This window comes from Anolis sagrei, chromosome 9 (genome assembly GCF_037176765.1).
Source record: "Anolis sagrei isolate rAnoSag1 chromosome 9, rAnoSag1.mat, whole genome shotgun sequence".
NCBI classification, from domain to species: domain Eukaryota; kingdom Metazoa; phylum Chordata; class Lepidosauria; order Squamata; family Dactyloidae; genus Anolis; species Anolis sagrei.
Genome location: NC_090029.1, coordinates 3,782,511 through 3,806,603, shown reverse-complemented (window position 1 = coordinate 3,806,603; position 24,093 = coordinate 3,782,511). Strand labels below are relative to the sequence as shown.

At 44.3% G+C, this 24,093-nt stretch overlaps 1 protein-coding gene across 3 annotated transcripts in view; it reads right to left on the bottom strand.

Annotated features, from left to right (window-relative positions):
* Window positions 1-472: 472 nt before the first annotated feature.
* Window positions 473-24,093, bottom strand: part of RORA (RAR related orphan receptor A) — a 667,113-nt gene continuing 643,492 nt past the window's right edge. For all 3 annotated transcript variants that reach the window (XM_067471240.1, XM_067471239.1, XM_067471241.1), the window contains 5 exons: window positions 23,704-23,836; window positions 20,918-21,025; window positions 16,495-16,605; window positions 12,859-12,971; window positions 473-4,031 (listed from right to left, as the gene is read on the bottom strand). In XM_067471240.1, coding sequence (XP_067327341.1) covers window positions 3,867-4,031; window positions 12,859-12,971; window positions 16,495-16,605; window positions 20,918-21,025; window positions 23,704-23,836 — 630 coding nt within the window. In that variant the 3' untranslated portion in view covers window positions 473-3,866. The remainder of the gene's footprint in view (window positions 4,032-12,858; window positions 12,972-16,494; window positions 16,606-20,917; window positions 21,026-23,703; window positions 23,837-24,093) is intronic.

The following is a 24,093-nucleotide window of genomic DNA, read 5'->3' as shown; positions in this document are numbered from 1 at the left end:
AACTGTGCTCAGTTTCAGCTCTGTAGCTAACCTGTACGGTTCCGTTCTGTGCTTTAAAAATGTTTAAGACTATCAACTCACTCCTCTGCATGTGAGGTTCGCTCAGTGAGACAGTTTTTGTCAGCAAGGAACCTGCCTGCTGCAGAAATTCATCGACAGATTTGTGAAGTGTACGGTGATACTGTTATGAGTGAAAGCAAAGTGCGTAAGTGGGTACGACAATTCAAAGATGGCCGTGACAATGTCCATGACGACGATGACGTGAAAACGGCAGTGAACTCTTGGTTATCGGAGCAGGCGGCAAGTTTTTATGAAGAGGGTGTTTTAAAATTGGTTCAGAGGTATGATAAGAGTTTGAACAAACTTGGCTACTATGTCGAAAAATAGAGTGAAGTATGTACTTTCTGAAAATACATTTACTTTTTTGAAATAAACTTTCGTTGTGTACTTATGTTCAAATGGATCTTACTTAAAAAATACCCCTCGTATATATATATATCCCTCGTATAAACTTTACAGTCCAGTGCCAATTCAGGATGCATGAATATCAAAAAGAGAGGGAACCTCCTTGCATTGCATTGTTTTGTTTTATGGAGTAGGAAGCGGCCCGTAAGCCCACTCGTGACTATATAACACGAACAGGAGTGTCCCGGTCCAGAAAACAGTTAACTCCAGATGAAATATATGAAAGAGATGTCGCTACTCCGAACTGTGCAATGAATGTAAGCCAACTGGCATAGTCTCATTTTAACTCTCTGGATTCTATGAGACCTGTCTCTTTCAACATATGACTGATGCATACACACTCATTCACATACACACACACTCAATGTAAACAAAAGTTATTATTAGGACCAATATATTCCAAAATACAGGTGTCCGAATTTGGTTGTCTGAACCCATGTTTACTCACCTAAAAAAAAAGTGGGGTGACTATCAAAGGTGCTATTGAGAGCCAACTCATTCCTTTAGGTCAGGCATGTGCAAACTTGGGCCATCCAGGGGTTTTGGACTTCAACTCCCACTATTCTTAACACCCCGTCCTTTTCCCCCTCAGCGGCTTAAGCTGAGTGCTGGGCCCATAACCAAATGTTAGGTTCTGTTACCTGTGCAGAGTGCAAGGAAACTCCTTCTACTCCTTTGGCCCTCCTTCCAGACGTTTTGGACTTCAACTCCCATCATTCCTAACAGCCTCAGACCCCTTCTTTTCCCCCCTCAGCCGCTTAAGCTGAGCGCTGGGCCCATAACCATTGTTAGGCTCTATTGCCTACGCGGAGTGGAAGATTCCTTTACACCATGCACGGGCAAACTTGGGCCCTCCTTCCCGGCGTTTTGGACTCCAACTCCCACAATTCCTAGCAGCCTCAGGTCCCTTCTTTTTCTCCCTCAGCTGCTTAAGCCGAGCGATGGGCCCATGACCATTGTTAGGCTCCATTGCCTGTGCAGAGTGCAAGGAAGCTTCCTCTACAACAGGCATGGCCAGATTCCAGGTGTTTTGGACTTCAATTCCCACAATCCCTTTTGGCACGGGCCCCTTCCTTTTCCTTTTCAGTTGCTTAAGCAATTTATTGGCAGGGATTTCCCAGCAGCAGAGCATAAGGGCTGGGCTGGAGATTTGGGTGGCTGCACGAAGCAGAGTTTCCCTCCTGGGTTGCCTCAAGGAAGTCACGTTCTGTAGCAGAGGAGATTTTCTCTCCCTCCCCAGCTTAAGCCTAACATTGGTTATGGGCCCAGCACTCAGCATAAGCAGGTGAGGGGGAAAATGAGAGGAGATTTTCTCTCCCTTCCCAACTTAAGCCTAACATTGGTTATGGGACCAGCACTCAGCTTAAGCAGGTGAGGGGGAAAACGAGAGGAGATTTTCTCTCCTTTCCCAACTTAAGCCTAACATCGGTTATGAGCCCAGCACTCAGCACAAGCAGGTAAGAGGGAAAATGAAAGAGATACAAGCAATATATCAATTTCAAAGCAAAAACGGCTTGTGAGTAGTTATTTAATACTGCTATTTAGATCCTACAGTCTTACAGCTTAAGCAGGTGAGGGGGAAAATGAAAGGAGATTTTCTCTCCTTCCCTAGCTTAAGCCTAAAATTGGTTATGGGCCCAGCACTCAGCTTAAGCAGGTAAGGGGGAAAACGAAAGGAGATTTTCTCTCCCTCCCTAGCTTAAGCCTAACATTGGTTATGGGCCCAGCACTCAGCTTAAACAGGTAAGGGGGAAAACAAGAGGAGATTTTCTCTCCCTTTCCAACTTAAGCCTAACATTGGTTATGGGCCCAGCACTCGGCTTAAGCAGGTGAGGGGGAAAACGAAAGGAGATTTCCTCTCCCTTTCCAACTTAAGCCTAACATCGGTTATGGGCCCAGCACTCGGCTTAAGCAGGTGAGGGGGGAAACGAGAGGAGATTTTCTCTCCCTTTCCAACTTAAGCCTAACAATGGTTATGGGCCCAGCACTTGGCTTAAGCAGGTAAGGGGGGAAACGAAAGAGATACAAGCAATATATCAATTTCAAAACAAAAACGGCTTGTGAGTAGTTATTTAATATTGCTATATAGATCCTACAGTCTTACAGCTTAAGCAGGTGAGGGGGGGAAAGGAAAGGGCCTGAGGCCGTTAGGAATGGGGGGAGATACAAGCAATATATCCATTTCAAAGCAAAAACGGCTTGTGAGTGGTTATTTAATATTGCTTTATAGATCCTACAGTCTTAACAGCTTAAGCAGGTGAGGCTGTTAGGAATGGTGGGAGTTGAAGTCCAAATCACCCGAAGTTTGCCCATGCCTGCTTTAGGTGATTAAACGTAAGAGTTCTTTATCCCTGTGTTGGCAACCAGTGTTGATTCAGCACAGGGATTTTGTTATTGTCCTCGCTACAACAAGACTTGTCTATTCAAAACACAAAACTAAACACTTAGCGTTGTGTCTGTCCCATTCCTTCCCTGCCCTCTCGCGCCGCGAAATCGCCGAAGGGACGCGTTTCAGGATACGACCAGCATCTCTTTCAAAGTGAACGTGGAAAACAGCAGCATATAAACACCTCGCAGTGTCCCCAATACCTTCCAAACCTCCCCTCGGTTAAAACTTGAACTTCTGGTGCACATGCAGCACGACAATGAACACGCCTAGCATATAATTTAAAAAAGGAAACCAAAAAAAGGTGCAAAATGAAAGTGCCTTATCAATTCAACAATAAAAGCTATACCAGTAACTACATTGTTTTTTTTATATTAATTAATTAATTAAAACAAATATATAAACAATATCTCTTTTGCTATATATAGACTTCATGCCCATTTACCCTGTAATAGATTATAATGCTATTGTTGCTATTGCTATGGAACCTTTTCATGCCATTCCGCCATTCTGGCAATCCACGGTCGGGTGAAAAGAAATCGTCCTTCATGAGACAATGAGCAAGTTGTGCAAAACCGACGCCGAGCGCCTCTGCAATTGCACACCCGTTGCTGGTTTCGAGCGGGAGATTCTGTTCTTTCTGACTAACGAAACATTGCTCTAAGTAAGTAGGAAAGTCTGCGGGCAGTGAGTTACAAGGAAAAGGAAACCTCCTGATCTGGAGTACCCTCGATTCTGTGTAAACAGAGGTCAAAGACTGAGAAGTCGAGACAGAAATAAAAGGGTCCATATCGGTAGGCATCGCGGCAATCAGGCGCACGAGAAAACAAGTCCAACGCTCGTTTCGTTTTCCCTGACTCCGATCGCCAGAAGATGTGCAGTGTGTTGGCTCCCTAGGTGTCTACGCAGGGCCATTTAAAGTGTCTTGGTTTCTTTTGTTTTTGTTTTCCTTTTTTTCCCCCCCATTTGTAAAGTTTCTACTTCAGACATTCTAGGAAGTGCTTAGGGAATACCTTTACCCATCCATCTGCATTGCTGGCTCAAATTCTGAAGTGAATAACTCCTTGTACAAGGGAGGAAAATGAAGTCGCACAATGTCTGGGTATATTGCTCTAAACGCCATGAGCTTCTCTGTATGTCGTCCACACAGCGCTCTCAGTGTCGACACTTTGCATATTAGCTGTAAGGGAGAAAAAAGCAAAATGAATCAGATTTTTTTTTGCCTTTAATCTTGTACTTTGAATAATAACAATAACAATAATGATAATTAGGCTTGGGCGGTTTCGTTCGTTAATTTCGTAATTCGTAATTTCGTAATTTAATTTTTTATTTATTGTAGCTTTAACATATTCGGTATTTAAACATTCTTATACTTATCACTTCCCATTAACAACTGTACAGAACATGTATGTCTTGATACTAGGCCTGGGTAACAACGGAAAAATTTGTTTCTAAAATCGATTCGTTTTTTGGGGGTTTTTGCGTTTCGTTATTTAAAATAATTACAAAATTTTCCTTTTAAAAAGTTCGATATTTACGAAATTTCGTAAATGTGAAAAAAAATTACAAAACATTAACGAATCGATTTCCGAAACAATAACGAATCGAAATACGCTAAAAAACTCCAAAAACTTCTGAAGCTTCCCTCTTCCTCTGTTGTTGACTGTTGGTGTGATATTATAATTTTTTTTCACTAATTAAACAAAAAACAACCATAAAACTTGCCCCAGACATGCGGAAATAATAACGAAACGACCTCAAAACAATAACGAAACGAATTCAATAACGAAATACGAAGCATTTACAAAACTATTTAAAAATTCGTTTTTTTAAAAAATTGCTCCAGAATGGTTCGTTATTGTTTTCTAATGAAAAAAATTAACGAATTATTAACGAATTACGAATTAACGAAACGAAACCGCCCAGCCCTAGTGGTCAGCTGAAACATTCACACCTAGCTTCAGCAGAGAGCTCTTTGCCCCACCCTGGTCATTCCACAGATATATAAACCCATTGTCCTAATTCCAACAGACCTCACTCCCTCTGAGGATGCTTGCCATAGATGCAGGCGAAACGTCAGGAGAAATGCCTCTAGAACATGGCCCTATAGCCCGAAAAAACCTACAAGAACCTAGTGATTCCAGCCATGAAAGCCTTTGACAATACAATAATAATAATAATAATAATAAGTCAGATCCCAAATGTAGACTCTGCAAGGAAGCAGATGAAATAATAATAATAATAATAATAATAATAATAATAATACGAGGGGTATTTTTAAAGTAAGGTCCGTTTTATTGTAGACACTAGTAGTTCGCGCGCATACCGCAACGAGCGCGTGCGTCGTGTACCAGCATGCCTCGGGAACAACTGTGCTCAGTTTCCGCTCTGTAGCTAACCTGTACGGTTCTGTTCTCTGCTATAAAAATGTTTAAGACTCTCAACTCACCCTCCGCATGTGAGGTTCGCTCAGTGATAATACGTTTTTTGTCAGCAAGGAACCTGCCTGCTGCAGAAATTCATCGACAGATTTGTGAAGTGTACGGTGGTACTGTTATGAGTGAAAGCAAAGTGCGTAAGTGGGTACGACAATTCAAAGATGGCTGTGGCAAAGTCCATGATGAGGACCACTCCGGTCGCCCTTCTCTGATTACAGACGATTTGGTTATCGGAGCAGGCGGCAAGTTTTTATGAAGAGGGTATTTTAAAATTGGTTCAGAGGTATGATAAGTGTTTGAACAAACTTGGCAACTATGTCGAAAATAGAGTGAAGTATGTACTTTCTGAAAATAAATTTACTTTTTTGAAATAAACTTTCATTGTGTACTTATGTTCAAACGGACCTTACTTAAAAAATACCCCTCATATTTCACAAGCCCTCTAAAGACTGTTTGTGGGGGAAAATTCCTAAGAGCTTCTCTTTGGGCCCCCTGGCTTCCCACTGGGCAAAGGTTGCACGTCCTGTTTTAAAGACAATTCTTTACAGGCCCAGCGTGCAACAGAACAGTAGCGGGGTATAAATAAAGTATTATTATTATTATTATTATTATTATTATTATTATTATTTGTTGGTCCTACATAGTGTTTGAACAAACTTGGCAACTATGTTGAAAAATAGAGTGAAATATGTGTTGTTGTTGTTGTTCATTCGTTCAGTCGTCTCCGACTCTTCGTGACCTCATGGACCAGCCCACGCCAGAGCTCCCTGTCGGCCGTTACCACCCCCAGCTCCCTCAAGGTCAGTCCAGTCACTTCAAGGATGCCTTCTCTAGGCTCTCCTGTCTCCTCATGATGTGGCCAAAGGACTTCAACTAGTATCTTTCCCTCCAGTGAGCAGTCGGGCTTTATTTCCTGGAGGATGGACTGGTTGGATCTTCTCGCAGTCCAAGGCACTCTCAGAACTTTCCTCCAACACCACAGCTCAAAAGCATCTCTCTTCCTTCGCTCGGCCTTCCCGAAGGTCCAGCTCTCACATCCGTAGGTGACTCCAGGGAAGACCATGGCTTGGACTAGGCAATGGATCTTGGTTGCCAGTGAGATGTCTCTACTCTTCACTATTTTATCGAGACTGGACATTGCTCTCCTCCCAAGAAGTAGGCGTCTTCTGATTTCCTGGCCACAATCTGCATCTGCAGTCATCTTTGCACCTAGAAATACAAAGTCTGTCACGGCCTCCACGTTTTCTCCCTCTATTTCCCAGTTGTCAATCATTCTTGTTGCCATAATCTTGGTTTTTTTGACGTTTAGCTGCAACCCGGCTTTTGCGCTTTCTTCTTCCACCTTGATTAGAAGGCTCCTCAGCTCCTCCTCGCTTTCGGCCATCAGAGTGGTGTCATCTGCATATCTGAGGTTGTTAATGTTTCTTCCAGCCATTTCCACCCCAGCTTTGCATTCATCCAGCCCCGCACATCCTCGCATGATGTGTTCTGCATACAAGTTTAAAAGGTTGGGTGAGAGTATGCAGCCTTGCCGGACGCCTTTCCCAATCTTGAACCAGTCTCCTGTTCCGTGGTCAGTTCTGACTGTTGCTCCTTGGTCCTTGTACAGATTCCTCAGGAGAGAGGGAAGGGGGCTTGGGATGCCCATCCCACCAAGAACTTGCCACCATTTATGATGATCCACACAGTCAAAGGCTTTAGAATAGTCAATGAAGCAGAAGTAGATGTTTTTCTGAAACTCCCTGCCTTTCTCCATTATCCAGCGGATATTGGCAATCTGGTCTCTCGTTCCTCTGCCTTTTCTAAACCCAGCTTGAACATCTGGCAACTCTCGCTTCATGTCTTGCTGGAGTCTTCCTTGCAGGATCTTGAGCATTACCTTCCTGGCATGATGAGAAATAAGGGCCACTGTACGGAAGTTTGGGTATGTACTTTCTGAAAATAAATTTACTTTTTTGAAATAAACTTTCATTGTGTACTTATGTTCCAATGGACCTTACTTAAAAAATACCCTTCGTAATAAATCTTGAAGAAAATAACATCTTGCCAGATGAACAGAAAGGTAACAAATGGAAAAGCAGTTATTAATTGGCAACATGATTCTGGAGAACTGCCAAAAACCCAATCTTCACATGACCTGGATTGACTACAAAAAAGCCTTTGACTCATTCCCACATAGCCGGATCATCAAGTGCCTAGACACCATCGGGATTTGTAAAAACGTTGGTACTTTTATTGAAAATATGACGAAGCACTGGAAAACTGAACTGTTTGTTGGAAATGAAAACTATGGACTTGTCAACATCAGAAGAGGAATTTTCCAGGGAGGCTCGTTGTCTCCACTGCTTTTCAAAATTGCCATGATCCCTCTGTCAACAATCTTACAAAAAATAAACCTCGGCTATCACACATCTCAGAGATCTCACAAAATTTTACATCTGCTGTACATGGATGACCTGAAGCTGTATGGGAAAACCGAAACTGAAATCCAGTCTCTGAATAACACTGTTCGAATCTTTAATTCCTCTACACTAGGCCTGGGTAACAACGCAAAAATTTGTTTCTAAAATCGATTTGTATTTGGGGGTTTTTTTTGTTTCGATATTTAAAATAATTATAAAATTTTCCCTTAAAAAAAGTTCGGTATTTACAAAATTTCGTTAATATTTACAAAACATTTTTGTAAAGATGGCGCCCTTTTTTTTCAATATTTTTTCAATATTTTTTAATTTAATTATTAATTTAGTAGAATAGGGAGGAGAAATTATTATTAAGGAGGGAAGGCAGGCACTCACTCACTCTGGGGGGCCCTCAAGCGCTGCCGCCGAGTCGGGCCCGGCTCCTCCGAAGCAATGCAAAATTGGGAGAAGGGCTCCCCAAAGGCCATCTAGCCCAGCCCTCCGCTAAGGAATTGGGAGAACGAAGCACACCCACCGCAAAGGTGAGGAAGGAGGGACGGGCCGCCTTCCCGCTGAGGGTCGCTCGCCCTCTCGCTCGCTTGCTCAGCCGGCGCCTTCCCTGCCCTCTCCTCCTCCTCCTCCTCCTCCTCCTCTTTCAGGCTCTGATTGGCTAAGGAGAGGAGAGAGAGGAGAGCTCCCAGCAAGCATCTAGCCAAGCCATCTTACATATTTCCGAAATGGACGGAAATACAAAAATATTTAGCGCATGCCGTTTCGATATTTAAAAACACTTCCGGGTTTAAAAATAAGTTTTGTAATCGTTTTGTAATTGCTAAAATTAACGAATATTTAACGAATTACAAAATTAACGAACGAAACCGCCCAGGCCTACTCTACACCCAGCCGGGGACCGGATGAAGCCCCTTGGGCTCTTTTCTCAGGCCTTTCTCTCTGTCACCATCCTATCCTTCCTTCCTTCTCTCTTTCCTTCCCTCTTTCCTTCCCTCCTTTCCTTCCTTATCTACCTCTTTTTCCCTCTCTCCTTCCATCCCTTCCACCCTTTGTTCCTTCCTTCCCTCTTTTCTCCCTCCCTACTTCCCCCCTCTCTCTTTCGCCTTCCTTACTTCCCCTTTGTCTTTCCCCCCTCCCACCCCTCCCTCCCTTCTCATTTTCCTTCCCCCTTCCCTCCCTCTTTCTCTTTCCCTTTCACCCTTTCATTCTTCCTTCCTTCCCTCCCTTCTTCCTTCTCCTTTATCTCTCCTTCCCTCTCTCTCTTTCACCTCCCCTCCTTCCCTTTTGTCATTCCTTCCTTTTCTCTTTCTTCCCTCCCACCCTCCCCTCCCCTCTCTTTTTCCTTTCTCCTTCCCTCCCTCTTTCTCCTTCCCTTCCACCCTTTCACCCTTCCTTCCCTCTCTCCCCCCTTCCCTCTCTTTCACCTTCCCTCTTCTTTCCTTTTGTCTTCCTTCCTTCCTTTCTCCCTCCCTTTCTCTCTTTCTTCCTTCTCTTTTTTCTCCCTCCCTCCCTTTCCCCTTCCCTTCCACCTTTTTGTCCTTCCGTCCCTCTCTCCTTCCTTCTCCTCCCTTCTTCCCTCTATCTCTTTTTCACCTTCCCTCCTTTTGTCTTTTCTTCCTTCTCTTTCCTCCCTCCTTCACTCCATTCCCTTCAATCCTTCCTCCCCTCCCCTTTTCTCCTTCCCTTCCACCCTTTCATCCTTCCTTCCTTCTCTCCCTCCTTCCCCCTCTCTCTTTCATCTCCCCCCTTTTCCTTTGTCTTTCTTTCCTTCTCTCTTTCCTCCCTCCCTCCCTTCTTCCTCCCTCGCATCTCTCTATCCTCCCTCCTTCCCTATCTCTCTTTCACCTTCCCTCCTTCATTTTTCTCTTTCCTTCCTTCTCTCTTTCCATCCGTCCCTTCCGCCCCTCCCTCCCTTCTCTTTTTCCTTCCTCCTTCCCTCCCTCTTTCTCCTTCCCTTCCACCTTTTTGTCCTTCATTCCTTCCTTCCCTCCTTCTCCTTCATCCTTCCTTCCCCCTCTCTCTTTCACCTTCCTTACTTCCCTTTTGTCTTTCCTTCCTTCTTTCTTTCCTCCCTCCCTCTCACCCTCCCCTCCCCTTCTCTTTTTCCTTCCTCCTTTCCTCCCTCTTCCTCCTTCCCTCCCACTCTTTCGTCCTTCCTTCGCTCTCTCCCTAATCACCTCCCAACATAGCATACCCCCAGGCAGTAAGAAGCTAGACCTTGAAACTGCTGGGCCATTAAATGCTAATCAAGGTGGCCATTTGCAACATTCACACTTGCCTCAAGCAGACAAGAGTTCTTCATTCCACAGATATATAAACCCCACTTGCCTAGTTTCCAAGCAGACCTCACAACCTCTGAGGTTGCCTGCCATAGATGTGGGTGAAATGTCAGGAGAGAATGCTTCCAAAACATGGCCAGACAGCTCCATAAAACTCACAGCAATCCAATATAAAATGTTCTTATTAAAATATAATTACACAACTCCTGTACTTGAAAATCCTTTAAAACAGATCCATTAAAAGATTAAAAAGAGATATAAAACAAACTAATTTTCGATGGCGATGTGAAGGAGTGTGGCTAGAATACGAGCATTCAAAGTAATTCAGATTCTCCATATTTCCTTCCTTCCCTCATTTTTTCTTTTCCTTCTTCTTTCTCTCCTTTATTCCTTCTCTACCTCTTTCCTTCCTTCCTCTCTGCTTTTTTCTTCCATCCTCCCTTCTCTCTTTCCTTCTTTCCCTCTCCCTCTTTCTCTCCTTCTTTTCCTCCTTGCTTCGTTTCCTCCTTCCTTCCTTCCTTCCGTCCGTCCGTCCTTTCCTTCTTTCCTTCCTTCCTTCTCTATCTCTTTCCTTCCCCATTTTTCTTTTCCTTCTTCTTTCTCTCCTTTATTCCTTCTCTACCTCTTTCCTTCCTTCCTCTCTTTGCTTTTTTCTTCCATCCTCCCTTCTCTCTTTCCTTCTTTCCCTCTCCCTCTTTCTCTCCTTCCTTCCTTCCTTCCTTCCTTCCTTCCTTCCTTCCTTCCTTTCCTTTTCTTCTTTCCTTCCTTCCTTCTCTATCTCTTTCCTTCCCCATTTTTCTTTTCCTTCTTCTTTCTCTCCCTTATTCCTTCTCTACCCCTTTCCTTCCTTCCTCTCTTTGCTTTTTGCTTCCATCCTCCCTTCTCTCTTTCCTTCCCTCCCTCTTTCTCTCCTTCTTTCCCTCCTTCCTTTGCTCGGTCTTTCCTTCTCTTATTTTCTTTCCTTCTCTCTCTCTCTCCTTCCTTCCCCCATTTTTCTTTTCCTTCTTCTTTCTCTCCTTTATTCCTTCTCTACCTCTTTCCTTCTTTCCTCTCTTTGCTTTTTTCTTCCATCCTCCCTTTTCTCTTTCCTTCTTTCCCTCTCCCTCTTTCTCTCCTTTTCCTCCTTGCTTCGTTTCCTCCTTCCTTCCTTCCTTCCTTCCTTCCTTCCTTCCTTCCCTTTTCTTCTTTCCTTCCTTCCTTCTCTATCTCTTTCCGTCCCCATTTTTGTTTTCCTTCTTCTTTCTCTCCTTTATTCCTTCTCTACCTCTTTCCTTCCTTCCTCTCTTTGCTTTTTGCTTCCATCATCCCTTCTCTCTTTCCTTCCCTCCCTCTTTCTCTCCTTCTTTCCCTCCTTCCTTTGCTCGGTCTTTCCTTCTCTTATTTTCTTTCCTTCTCTCCTTCCTTCTCTCTCTCTCTCCTTCCTTCCCCCATTTTTCTTTTCCTTCTTCTTTCTCTCCTTTATTCCTTCTCTACCTCTTTCCTTCTTTCCTCTCTTTGCTTTTTTCTTCCATCCTCCCTTTTCTCTTTCCTTCTTTCCCTCTCCCTCTTTCTCTCCTTTTCCTCCTTGCTTCGTTTCCTCCTTGCTTCCTTGCTTCCTTCCTTCCTTCCTTCCTTCCTTCCTTCCTTCCCTTTTCTTCTTTCCTTCCTTCCTTCTCTATCTCTTTCCGTCCCCATTTTTGTTTTCCTTCTTCTTTCTCTCCTTTATTCCTTCTCTACCTCTTTCCTTCCTTCCTCTCTTTGCTTTTTGCTTCCATCATCCCTTCTCTCTTTCCTTCCCTCCCTCTTTCTCTCCTTCTTTCCCTCCTTCCTTTGCTCGGTCTTTCCTTCTCTTATTTTCTTTCCTTCTCTCCTTCCTTCTCTCTCTATCTCCTTCCTTCCCCCATTTTTCTTTTCCTTCTTCTTTCTCTCCTTTATTCCTTCTCTACCTCTTTCCTTCCTTCCTCTCTTTGCTTTTTTCTTCCATCCTCCCTTCTCTCTTTCCTTCTTTCCCTCTCCCTCTTTCTCTCCTTCCTTCCTTCCTTCCTTTCCTTTTCTTCTTTCCTTCCTTCCTTCTCTATCTCTTTCCTTCCCCATTTTTCTTTTCCTTCTTCTTTCTCTCCTTTATTCCTTCTCTACCTCTTTTCTTCCTTCCTCTCTTTGCTTTTTGCTTCCATCCTCCCTTCTCTCTTTCCCTCTTTCCCTCTTTCTCTCCTTCTTTCCCTCCTTCCTTTGCTCGGTCTTTCCTTCTCTTATTTTCTTTCCTTCTCTCCTTCCTTCTCTATCTCTTTCCTTCCTTCCCCCATTTTTCTTTTCCTTCTTCTTTCTCTCGTTTATTCCTTTTCTACCTCTTTCCTTCCTTCCTCTCTTTGCTTTTTGCTTCCATCCTCCCTTCTCTCTTTCCTTCCCTCCCTCTTTCTCTCCTTCTTTTCCTCCTTTCTTTGCTCGGTCTTTCCTTCTCTTATTTTCTTTCCTTCTCTCTCTCTCTCCTTCCTTCCCCCATTTTTCTTTTCCTTCTTCTTTCTCTCCTTTATTCCTTCTCTACCTCTTTCCTTGTTTTGTTTCCATTTTATTACAGAGCTTATTGAAATTGATTGAAGTTGGTTGGAGAAGATCTGGAGTACGTGTCCCAAAACACACCTTAAGCAAAGTTTCGAGCACTATATTTAGGAAAGGGAACCTATATTATTATTATTATTATTATTATTATTATTAATAATAATAATACTTTATTTATACCCCGCCACCATCTCCCCAAGGGACTCGGAGCGGCTTACATGAGGCCAAGCCCAACAACACATCAGTAAAAACAACAAGCAATAAACAAAAACAATAAATACAAAACAATTAATATAAATCACATATAAACAACAACCAATAAACAAGGATTCTATATCTTTTACCTTTGTTAAGATTCCGTCTTCTCGGTGGTTCTTCTGCAACACGTGCTGAAGTGCTAACTGAATCTTCTGTTGCAGCTTTTCTATTTTTACCTTTTCCTGAAGCCATGATCGGTCTAAAAATAGAGAAGAGAACAACATTTACGTGGTTCATTCCTTCCTTCCTTCGCTCTTTCCTTCTTTCCTTCCCTCCCTCTTTCTGTCCGTCTTTCCCTCCTTGCTTCGCTCCCTCTTTCCTTCCTTCCTTCCCTTTTCTTTTCTCCTTCCTTCCCTTTTCTTTTCCTTCCCTCTTTCCTTTGTTCCCTCTCTTCCTCTTTCCTTCCTTCCTTCACTCTTTCCTTCTTTCCTTCTCTCCCTCTTTCTGTCCTTCTTTCCTTCCTTGCTTCCTTCCTTCCTTCTTTTCCTCTTCCCTTACTTCCCCCCTTTTCTTTTTCTTCTTCTTTATCTCCTTTCTTGCTTTTCTACCTCTTTCCTTCCTTCCTTCACTCTTTCCTTCCCTCCCTTTTTCTGTCCTTCTTTCCCTCCTTGCTTTGCTCCCTCTCTCCTTCCTTCCCTTTTCTTCTTTCCTTCCTTCTCTACATCTTTCCTTCTTTCCCTTTTTTCCCTTCATTCTTTCTCTCCTTTCTTCCTTCTCTACCTCTTTCCTTCCTTCCTTTGCTCTTTCCTTCTTTCCTTCCCTCCCTCTTTCTTTCCTTCTTTCCCTCCTTCCTTCGCTCCGTCTTTCCTTCCTTCTCTTATTTTCTTTCCTTCTATCCTTCCTTCTCTACATCTTTCCTTCCCTTTTCTTTTCCTTCCCTCTTTCTCTCCTTTCTTCCTTCTCTTCCTCTTTCATTCCTTCCTTCTTTTGCTCTTTCCTTCTTCCCTTCCCTCCCTCTTTCTGTCCTTTCCCTCCTTGCTTCGCTCCCTCTTTCCTTCCTTCCTTCCCTTTTCTTCTTTCCTTCTCTACATCTTTCCTTCTTTCCTTCCTTCCCCTTTTCTTTTCTTCTCCATTCCTTCCTTCCTTTTTTCCTCTTCCCTTCCTTCCCCTTTTTCTTCTTCTCTCCTTTCTTCCTTCTCTACCTCCTTCCTTTGTTCCTTCCTTCCCTCTTTCCTTCCCTCCCTTTTTCTGTCCTTCTTTCCCTCCTTGCTTCACTCCCTCTTTCCTTCCTTCCTTCTTTTTCTACATCTTTCTACGACTTGGAAGGCGCTGAACAGACTGCACTCTGGCCCCACGAGATGCAGAGCCAACCTTCAGAAATGGGGCTACAAAGTAGAATCCTCGACATGCGAGTGTGGAGAAGAGCAAACCACTGACCACCTGCTGCAACGGACCCTGAGCCCTGCCACATGCACAAGGGAGGACCTTCTTGCAGCAACACCAGAGGCACTCCAAGTGGCCAGAGACTGGTCAAAGGACATTTAACCAGCTACCAAACTCACAAGTTGTGTATTTTTCTGTTTGTTTGCTTTGTTCTGTTAGACTGGTTGTTCTGACATGACAAATAAATAAATAAAATACATCTTTCCTTCCTTCCCTTTTCTTTTCCTTCCTTCTTTCTTTCCTTTCCTTTTCTTCTCCTCTACCTCTTTCCTTCCTTCCTTCGCTCTTTCCTTCTTTCCTTCCCTCCCTCTTTCTTTCCTTCTTTCCCTCCTTCCTTCGCTCCGTCTTTCCTTCCTTCTCTTATTTTCTTTCCTTCTATCCTTCCTTCTCTACATCTTTCCTTCCCTTTTCTTTTCCTTCCCTCTTTCTCTCCTTTCTTCTTTCTCTTCCTTTTTCATTCCTTCCTTCTTTTGCTCTTTCCTTCTTCCCTTCCCTCCCTCTTTCTGTCCTTTCCCTCCTTGCTTCGCTCCCTCTTTCCTTCCTTCCTTCCCTTTTCTTCTTTCCTTCTCTACATCTTTCCTTCTTTCATTCCTTCCCCTTTTTTCCTTCTCCCTTCCTTCCTTCCTTCTTTTCCTCTTCCCTTCCTTCCCCTTTTTCTTCTTCTCCTTTCTTCCTTCTCTACCTCCTTCCTTTGTTCCTTCCTTCCCTCTTTCCTTCCCTCCCTTTTTCTGTCCTTCTTTCACTCCTTGCTTCACTCCCTCTTTCCTTCCTTCCTTCCTTTTCTACATCTTTCCTTCCTTCCCTTTTTCCCCTTCATTCTTTCTTCCTTCTCTACCTCTTTCCTTTCTTCCTTCGCTCTTTCCTTCTTTCCTTCCCTCCCTCTTTCTTTCCTTCTTTCCCTCCTTCCTTCGCTCCGTCTTTCCTTCCTTCTCTTATTTTCTTTCCTTCTATCCTTCCTTCTCTACATCTTTCCTTCCCTTTTCTTTTCCTTCCCTCTTTCTCTCCTTTCTTCTTTCTCTTCCTCTTTCATTCCTTCCTTCTTTTGCTCTTTCCTTCTTCCCTTCCCTCCCTCTTTCTGTCCTTTCCCTCCTTGCTTCGCTCCCTCTTTCCTTCTTTCCTTCCCTTTTCTTCTTTCCTTCTCTACATCTTTCCTTCTTTCCTTCCTTCCCCTTTTCTTTTCTTCTCCCTTCCTTCCTTCCTTCTTTTCCTCTTCCCTTCCTTCCCCTTTTTCTTCTTCTCTCCTTTCTTCCTTCTCTACCTCCTTCCTTTGTTCCTTCCATCCCTCTTTCCTTCCCTCCCTTTTTCTGTCCTTCTTTCCCTCCTTGCTTCACTCCCTCTTTCCTTCCTTCCTTTTCTACATCTTTCCTTCCTTCCCTTTTCTTTTCCTTCCCTCTTTCTTTCCTTTTCTTCTCCTCTACCTCTTTCCTTCCTTCCTTCGCTCTTTACTTCCATGCTTCCTTCTTTTTCCTCCTCCCTCCCTCTTTCTCTTTCTTTCTCCCCTTCCTTTCCTTTTTTTGGTGTATCATCATTTAGCTTTTCATCATTTAGCTTTTTTTGGATTTTTAAGTCCTTTCCACTGTCTTTTTGGGGGTTTTTATGAGTGATGGCCACTTGTTGGTCTGTTAGGGGTATAGTGTCCAAATTTCGTGTCAATTCGTCCAGTGGTTTTTGAGTTCTGTTCATCCCACAAATGAACATTACATTTTTACTTATATAGATAATTATAATTATGCCCATCTATGGCAGGGAAGCATACTCTCGCTACAGTGGAAACCCTCCAATTAGGGAAGAAATGTCAATTTATGGAGACGACATTCAGAACTGGCATAAGGCTGCTTTCAGAGGGGAAAAAGTTGGGCCATAATTGTGGAATGTCATCCAGTTATTATGAAAGAACAACATGAATGTGAACTGGCGGGGACGAGAGACAGGGCCTTCTCGGTGGTGGCCCCTCTGCTATGGAATGCCCTACCCATTGACATCAGACAGGCCCCTTTGCTGCTGGCGTTTCGAAAGAAGGTTAAAACCTGGCTCTTTGAGCAAGCGTTTGGCTAATCAGCGCAATCAAACATAGGATGACGGTAAATTGAACATAGGAATGGCACAAGGATTATGAGATTTGGATTTTGCTTTGTGATCGAGGCATTATGATTAATTGTGTATTTTGTTATTGTGTATGATGTGTTTTAATTGTTATTGTTGTGTTAATTTACATTGTGTAAACCGCATTGAGTCGCCTAATTAGGTTGAGAAACGCGGTATAGAAATAAAGCAAATAAATAAATAAACTGGGCTTCCCAGTGCAGAGCGAGAACCAACTCCAGAGTTGTATACCATACCTGCCGAGAGTAAAACAAAAGCTGAAAACAATGCGATCTCATCTTCGGTAAGGTGCATAGAACATAAACTCTTTCCAAATTCAAAAACAAAACTAATGAAATCTTCACAACCTGCCAAAGGAAAAAAACAAAATTCGCTCAGGTGTTTGTCTTTTTAAAGGATGGAACAATATTTAATTTTCGGAGAAAGCAGACGGGGAAAATGCATTGCCAGAAGTTGTATCTTCATGCTACAAGGGCAGCGCTAGTTTTTGGTTAATGCCAGTGATACTGCCCACTAGGCTTGGGTAACAATGGAAAAATTTGTTTCTAAACTCGTTTCGTTTTTAGGGAGTCCATTGCGTTTCGTTTTTTTAAAAAGAATTCCGGATTTTTTCTTTAAAAAAATTTCAAAATTTACGAAATTTCGTAAATTTCGAATCGATTCGTTAATGGCGGACGCGATTGCGCAATATGCTAAAAAACCCTCCAAATGGGACAGGGGGAACTTCTGAAGCTTCCCTCTCCCTCTGTTGTTGACTGTTGGTGTGATAATTTATTTTTTTATCACAGACTAGCTGTGCCCTGCCACGCGTTGCTGTGGCCTATAGTAAAACTTATCAAAGTTGAGGTAGATTTCTGGACTATTATGTGTGTGCAGCGGCGGGGGGAATGATGGAGCCTGGGGTTGCGTGTGTGTGTGCGGCGGCGGGGGGAGTGATGGAGCGTGGGGTTGCGTGTGTGTGTGTGGCGGCGAGGGAGTGATAGAGCATGGGGTTGCGTGTGTGTGTGCAGTGGCGGGGGGGAGTGATGGAGCTTGGGTTGCGTGTGTGTGTGCAGCGGCGGGGGGAGTGGGGTTGCGTGTGTCTGGCGGCGGAGGGAGTGATGAAGCGTGGGGTTGCGTGTGTGTGTGTGCGGCGGCTGGGGAGTGATGTAGCGTGGGGTTGCTTGTGTGTGTGCGGCGGTGGGGGGAATGATGGAGCTTGGGGTTGCGTGTGTGTGCGGCGGTGAGGGGAGTGGGGTTCCGTGTGTGTGTGTGCGGCGACGGGGGGAGTGGGGTTGCGTGTGTGTGTGCGGCGGCGGGGGAGTGATGGAGCGTGGGGTTGCGTGTGTGTGTGCGGCGGCGGGGGGAGTGATGGAGCGTGGGGTTGCGTGTGTGTGTGCGGCGGTGAGGGGAGTGGGGTTGCGTGTGTGTGTGTGCGGTGAAAGGGGAGTGGGGTTGCGTGTGTGTGTGCGGCGGCGGGGGAGTGATGGAGCGTGGGGTTGCGTGTGTGTGTGCGGCGGCGGGGGGAGTGAGGTTGCGTTTGTGTGGCGGCGGAGGGAGTGATGGAGCGTGGGGTTGCGTGTGTGCGTGTGGCGGCGGGGGGAGTGATGGAGCGTGGGGTTGCGTGTGTGTGTGCGGCGGTGGGGGGAGTGATGGAGCGTGGGGTTGCGTGTGTGTGTGTGGCGGCGGGGGGAGTGATGGAGCGTGGGGTTGCATGTGTGTGTGCGGCAGCGGGGGGAATGGGAGCCTGGGGTTGCGTGTGTGTATGCGGCGGCGGGGGATGATGGAGCGTGGGGTTGTGTGTGTGTGGCGGCGGGGGGAGTGATGGAGCGTGGGGTTGCGTGTGTGCGTGCGGCGGCGGGGGGAGTGATGGAGCGTGGGGTTGCGTGTGTGTGTGCGGTGGCGGGGTGAGTGATGGAGCGTGGGGTTGTGTGTGTGCGTGCGGCAGGGTGTGTGTGTGTGTGGGAAGCGGCATGGCGGGGCTTGGAGTGGGCATGGCTTCTGCAGAGGGAATGTTGGCCGGAAGGTTGTGTGCGCGCGCCAGGGAACTTGCGGCTCGGCACCAATGCGTATGCTCAGTTGTTTTGCCGTTTTGTGAGTGTGTTGTTGTGTTGTTTTTCATTTTGAGTAGATATGTTTGTACCTTGTGGGTTGTGTTATGGGCATGGGAATTTTGGTTAAGTTTCGTTGGGGGGTTTGTGAGTTTTGTTGTTTTGCCGTTTTGTGAGTGTGTTGTTGTGTTGTTTTTCATTTTGAGTAGATATGTTTGTACCTTGTGGGTTGTGTTATGGGCATGGGAATTTTGGTTAAGTTTCGTTGGGGGGTTGTGGAGTTTTGCTGACCGGTTGAACCAACCTAACAGATTTATATATATAGATAAAACAAACAACAACTATAAAATTTGCACCAGACATACGGAAATAATTACGAAACAATTACGAAACAATTTCGAAACAATTTTGAACCAATTACGAAACAATTACGAAACAATATGAAATAAATTGGAAAAATTGTTTCGATTTTTAATTACTCCTCACAATAGTACTGCATGGCTCAATATCGGATCGTAAGCTAATTTAAATATGAATTAATAATGAATTATGAAATTAACGAATGAAACCGCCCAGGCCTACTGCCCACAATAGTCTTATGGGTGGTTTATATAACCATATCTGCTAAGACGGTTGAGCAACGACCCCTCACAAACTCATACCCATGCCAACATAAAGGCAAATCAGATAGCACACCAACTCTTGAAGAATGGGAAACCCAACTTTGCCACCCAAGGTGGGAAAGAAACCAATAGCCAGACAACCCGAGATTGAGAACAACAACCTCCATGAACCCTTTACATCTACTAAATTAGACATGGCTCTCAATAAACGTAAAAATGGCAAAGCAGCTGGCCTAGATGGTCTACGGATGGAACAAATCAAGAACTTTGGCCCAAAAGCAAGGCTCTGGCTGCTAGAGCTGATGAACAACTGCACTACATCCTGTCAGATCCCCAAAATCTGGAGGAAAGCAAGAGTCATCACCATCTTGAAGCCAGGCAAAGACCGTAACGATCCAAAAAGCTATAGACCAATCTCCCTGTTGTGCCATCTTTACAAAGTTCTGGAGAGACTTATTTTGCATAGAATTACAGAAAAAATAGACCCATGTCTGATCCCACAGCAAGCTGGCTTCAGGAAAGGCAAAAGCTGCACATCGCAAGTGCTGAACCTGACTCAGCACATAGAAGATGGCTTTGAAAGGCAGCAGATCACAGGAGCTGGCTTCATAGACCTGTCCGCAGCTTATGATACTGTGAACCACTGCCTCCTCCTGAGAAAAATGTCTAATATCACAAAGGACGACCACCTCACCCGCCTCATAGGAAACCTGCTACAAAACAGGAGCTTTTTTGTTGAGTTCCAGGGCCAGAGAAGCAGATGGCGGAAACAGAAGAACGGCCTGCCTCAGGGGAGCGTGCTTGCTCCATCCATGTTCAACATCTACACAAATGACCAGCCACTGTCAGAACAGGGACAGAGAGCTTCATCTATGCTGATGATCGTGCCATCACCACTCAAGTAGAGATTTTTGAGATGGTTGAACAAAAGCTCTCTGAAGCTCTAGATGCCCTTACTGCCTATTACAGGGAAAACCAGCTGATCCTTAATCCATCTAAACACAGACATGTGCTTTTCATCTCAAGAACAGTCAAGCCTCCCGAGCTCTGAGGATCACCTGGGAAGGAATCCCACTGGAGCATTGCAGCACACCCAAATACCTGGGAGTTACCTTGGACCGTGCTTTTACCTACAAGAAGCACTGCCTGAATATCAAGCAAAAAATGGGCGCTAGAAACAATATCATACGAAAGCTGACTGGCACAACCTGGGGATCACAACCAGACACAGTGAAGACATCTGCCCTTGCGCTGTGCTACTCTGCTGCTGAGTATGCATGCCCAGTGTGGAACACATCTCACCACACTAAAACAGTGGATGTGGTTCTTCATGAGACATGCCACATCGTCAAGGAGTGTCTGCGCCCTACACCACTGGGGAGATGACACTGTCTAGCCGGTATTGCACCACCTGACATCTGCTGGGAAGCAGCAGCCAATAGTGAAAGGACCAAGGCAGAGACATCTCCAGCTCATCCCCTGTTTGGGTATCAGCCAGTACATTAACGACTTAAATCAAGAAATAATTTTCTAAGATCTATAGAGATGCTCGTTGGAACACCCCAGCAAGCGAGAGTCCAAAAGTGGCAGGTTCAAATGCAGAACCTCAACCAATGGCTGAGACCAAATGAGAGACTCCCCCCCGGGCACACAGACTTGGAAGGCGCTGAACAGACTGTGCTCTGGCCCCACGAGATGCAGAGCCAACCTTCAGAAATGGGGCCACAAAGTGGAATCCTCGACATGCGAGTGCGGAGAAGAGCAAACCACTGACCACCTGCTGCAATGCAACCGGAGCCCTGCCACATGCACAAGGGAGGACCTCCTTGTAGCAACACCAGAGGCACTCCACTTATTTACATCCATTTAAATCACAGTTAGTTCGTGAAAAATCTATTCGGCGGCTTGCTCACAAAACCCATTTATTGTAAGAAATTAATTTTGAGCAAATAGTTGTGTTTTTTTTTCTCAAGCAGATTTTCCAATTAAGTACTCCATTTCCTTACCTAATGACTTGAATACATCAGGGCTGGCGTATTTGCCATCAAAGTACACTGTGTTGTTCTGGGAGTCGAAGGCACGGCACATTCGGATAAACACAACCTCTAAAGACCCTAAACACAAAGAAGAAAGGGTTGTCAACACTGAGAATTAGGAACATTGCAGTGGGTTTGGGGTTTGGAAAATCAAATTATCTTTTTAATAATAGGTGGTTATACGGTCCCTATATATAATATATATACTAGCCGTGCCCTGCCACACGTTGCTGTGGCCTATAATAAAATTTTTCAAAGTAGAGGTAGATATCTGGACTATTATGAAAGAGAGGTACCTACCTATTCCTTCCCCCCCCTTTTCTTCCCCTTTCTCTCCTTTCGTCCTTCTCTACCTCTTTTTTTCATTCCTTCTTTCGCTCTTTGGTTTCATCCTTCCTTCTCTCTTTTCTTCCTTTTCTCCCCCTTTCTCCCCCTTTCTCTACTTCTTTCTTTGTCTCCTTTCTTCTCTCCCTATTTCCTTCCTTCTTTCACTTTTTATTTCCTTTTCTCCTTCTTTACTTCTTTCCTGCATTTCCTTTTTCTTTCCTTTTTACTTTTCCTCTTCCTTCCTTTGGTACTTCTTTCTTTCCTTCCTTCTCTCCTTCCTTCCCTCCTTCCTTCTTTCCCTCCCTTCTTTTCTCTTTCCTTCCTTCCTTCCCTCCCCTTTTCCCTCCTTCAGTCCTTCCCTTTTTCCCTCCCTCCTTTCTTCTCTCCTTCCTTCCCTCTTTTCCTCCCTCCCTCTCTCTTTCCTTCCTTCCCCCTTTCCCTCCTTCCTTCCTTCCCTTTTTCCCCCCCTCCTTCCTTCTCTCCTTCCTTCCCTCTTTCCCTCCCTCCCTCTCTCTTTCCTTCCTTCCCCCCTTCCTTCATTCCTTCCTTCCTTCCCCTTTTCCCTCCCTCCTTTCTTCTCTACTTCCTTCCTCTCTGTTCTCCCCCAATACCATAGTAGAGTCCCTTCTAAGTCTACTCTATGAGTCTATTTAATATAGTAATATATAGTAGTAACATTATATTATATAGTAGTTTCCAACACATCTCACAACTTCTGGGGATGCTTGCCATGGATGTGGGTGAAACCTGCTGGGTTTAGAATTACTTTCAGAGAGGCAATTCTGTTAGTAAATTCAGTGGAGGGAGAGAAAAGTGTAACTAAGTCTGAACTGCTTAAAGTAACCACACGCTTTTTAAGTCAATACTTTGAAACAGCTAAGTTTTATACCTGAATTGTTCCAGTTCTCTTAAATAAACAACATTGTTTTGCTGTTCACAACATCTGCCTCACGTGTGCTTCTGTGGGAGAAGTTTTAAAAGTAGTTTCCTGAAGTAAACAGGGGACTAATGATGGCAGCGTATAATTTAAAGAACAATCTGAAACACAAGCCTGAGGGCTAGTCCAACACACTCTTGCCTAAGATACTTCCAGTACGCCAAGGGCTTATCAGTGCTTTTAAGTTGGTGGTGGCCGGACGATTCTTTCAAAAGGTTTTTGGCCAGAAGAAAGTTCCGGCTTTCCTTACAGCTTTTTTATTTTGGGCTTTTAAAACATGGGTTGCTGTAGGTTTTTTGGGGCTATATGGCCATGTTCTAGAGGCATTCTCTCCTGACGTTTCGCCTGCATCTATGGCAAGCATCCTCAGAGGTTGTGAGGTCTGTTGGAACTAGGAAAATTGGGTTTATATATCTGTGGAATGACCAGGGTGGGACAAAGGACTTTTGTCTGTTGGACCTAGGTGTGAATGTTTCAACTGACCACCTTGATTAGCATTTGATGGCCTGGCAGTGCCTGGGGGAATCTTTTGTTGAGAGGTGATTTGCTCCTTTTCATTTTACTTTATATGACTGTATTGCAAATGTTATGTTTGAGAGCGGTTGCTCCTTTTTATTTCACTTTATGTGAATATACTGAACTATGTACTGAATATTATATACTTTATGCACCGTGAGTTTTCTCATTGTTACATAGATTATGTTGTGTATTTTAACAACTTAAAGCAGGCACGGGCAAACTTCGTCCCTTCAGGTGTTTTGGACTTCAAAAGGAAAAAAAATGGGTTGTTTGTAAGTGATTTTTGTACTACAAATAAAATAGGTGCCGTGTGCATAGGAATTCATTCATATTTTTTCAAATTACAATCCAGCGCTCCAACAGTTTGAGGGACTGTGACCTGGCCCTCTGTTTAAAAAGTTTGAGGATCCCTGGCTTAAAGTAACCACACGTTTTTTAAGTCAATACTTTGAAACAGCTAAGCTTTATACCTGAATTGTTCCAGTTCTCTTAAATAAACAACATTGCTTTGTTGTTCACAACATCTGCCTCACGTGTGCCTCTGTGGGTGAAGTTTTAAATGTAACAAACAGGAGACTAATGATGGCAGCATATAATTTAAAGAACAATCAAAAACACAAGCCTGAGGGTTAGTCCAACACACTCTTGCCTAAGATACTTCCAGTAAGCCAAGGGCTTATCAGTGCTTTTAAGTTGATGGTTTTTTCATAAAGTTTTCGGCCAGAAAAAAGTTCCAGCTTTCCTTACAGCTTTTTTATTTTGGGCTTTTAAAATGAAGCCACATTCATTTCTAAGTGGTGTTCTGCCTTTTTTGGGGATTTTTATTCCTCCCAATTAAGCCCCCACCTATTATACGTGACATGCAAGGAAACGGTTGGCTATAGTTCAAACTGGCTCAAAAACTTCATATTTGCAACCCATATTTGCAATCCAGAACTGGTTAGCAAGGAAATCTCTTTGAACGCCTACATACCTGCTTTTAAAAGCACGATTTGATCGTTTTGACACAGTTCCATAAAGCCATCGATGCGTTTGGCAAACTCCACAACGTACTGTATTGCTTCTGTGATTTTCACCGCACACAATTGCCACATGACTTCCCTCTGCTGTTAAGAGAGAAAAAAACGAGAGACTGCTATTCCAGGTTTGCAAAGACTTTCCTGAAAGAGGAAATTCAAAAGCAAAACAAAGCTCGTGCCCAATGGCAGGGACAAGGATAAGCATCGGGATTGTGGGGCAGCTGGCTGAGTGTCAGCTGCATTAAAGATCACTCTGACCAAAAGGGCATGAGTTCGAAGCCAACCCGGGTTGGAGTGGGTTTCCAACCAATTGAGTGTAGCCTGTTGTCGACCTTTGCAACCCG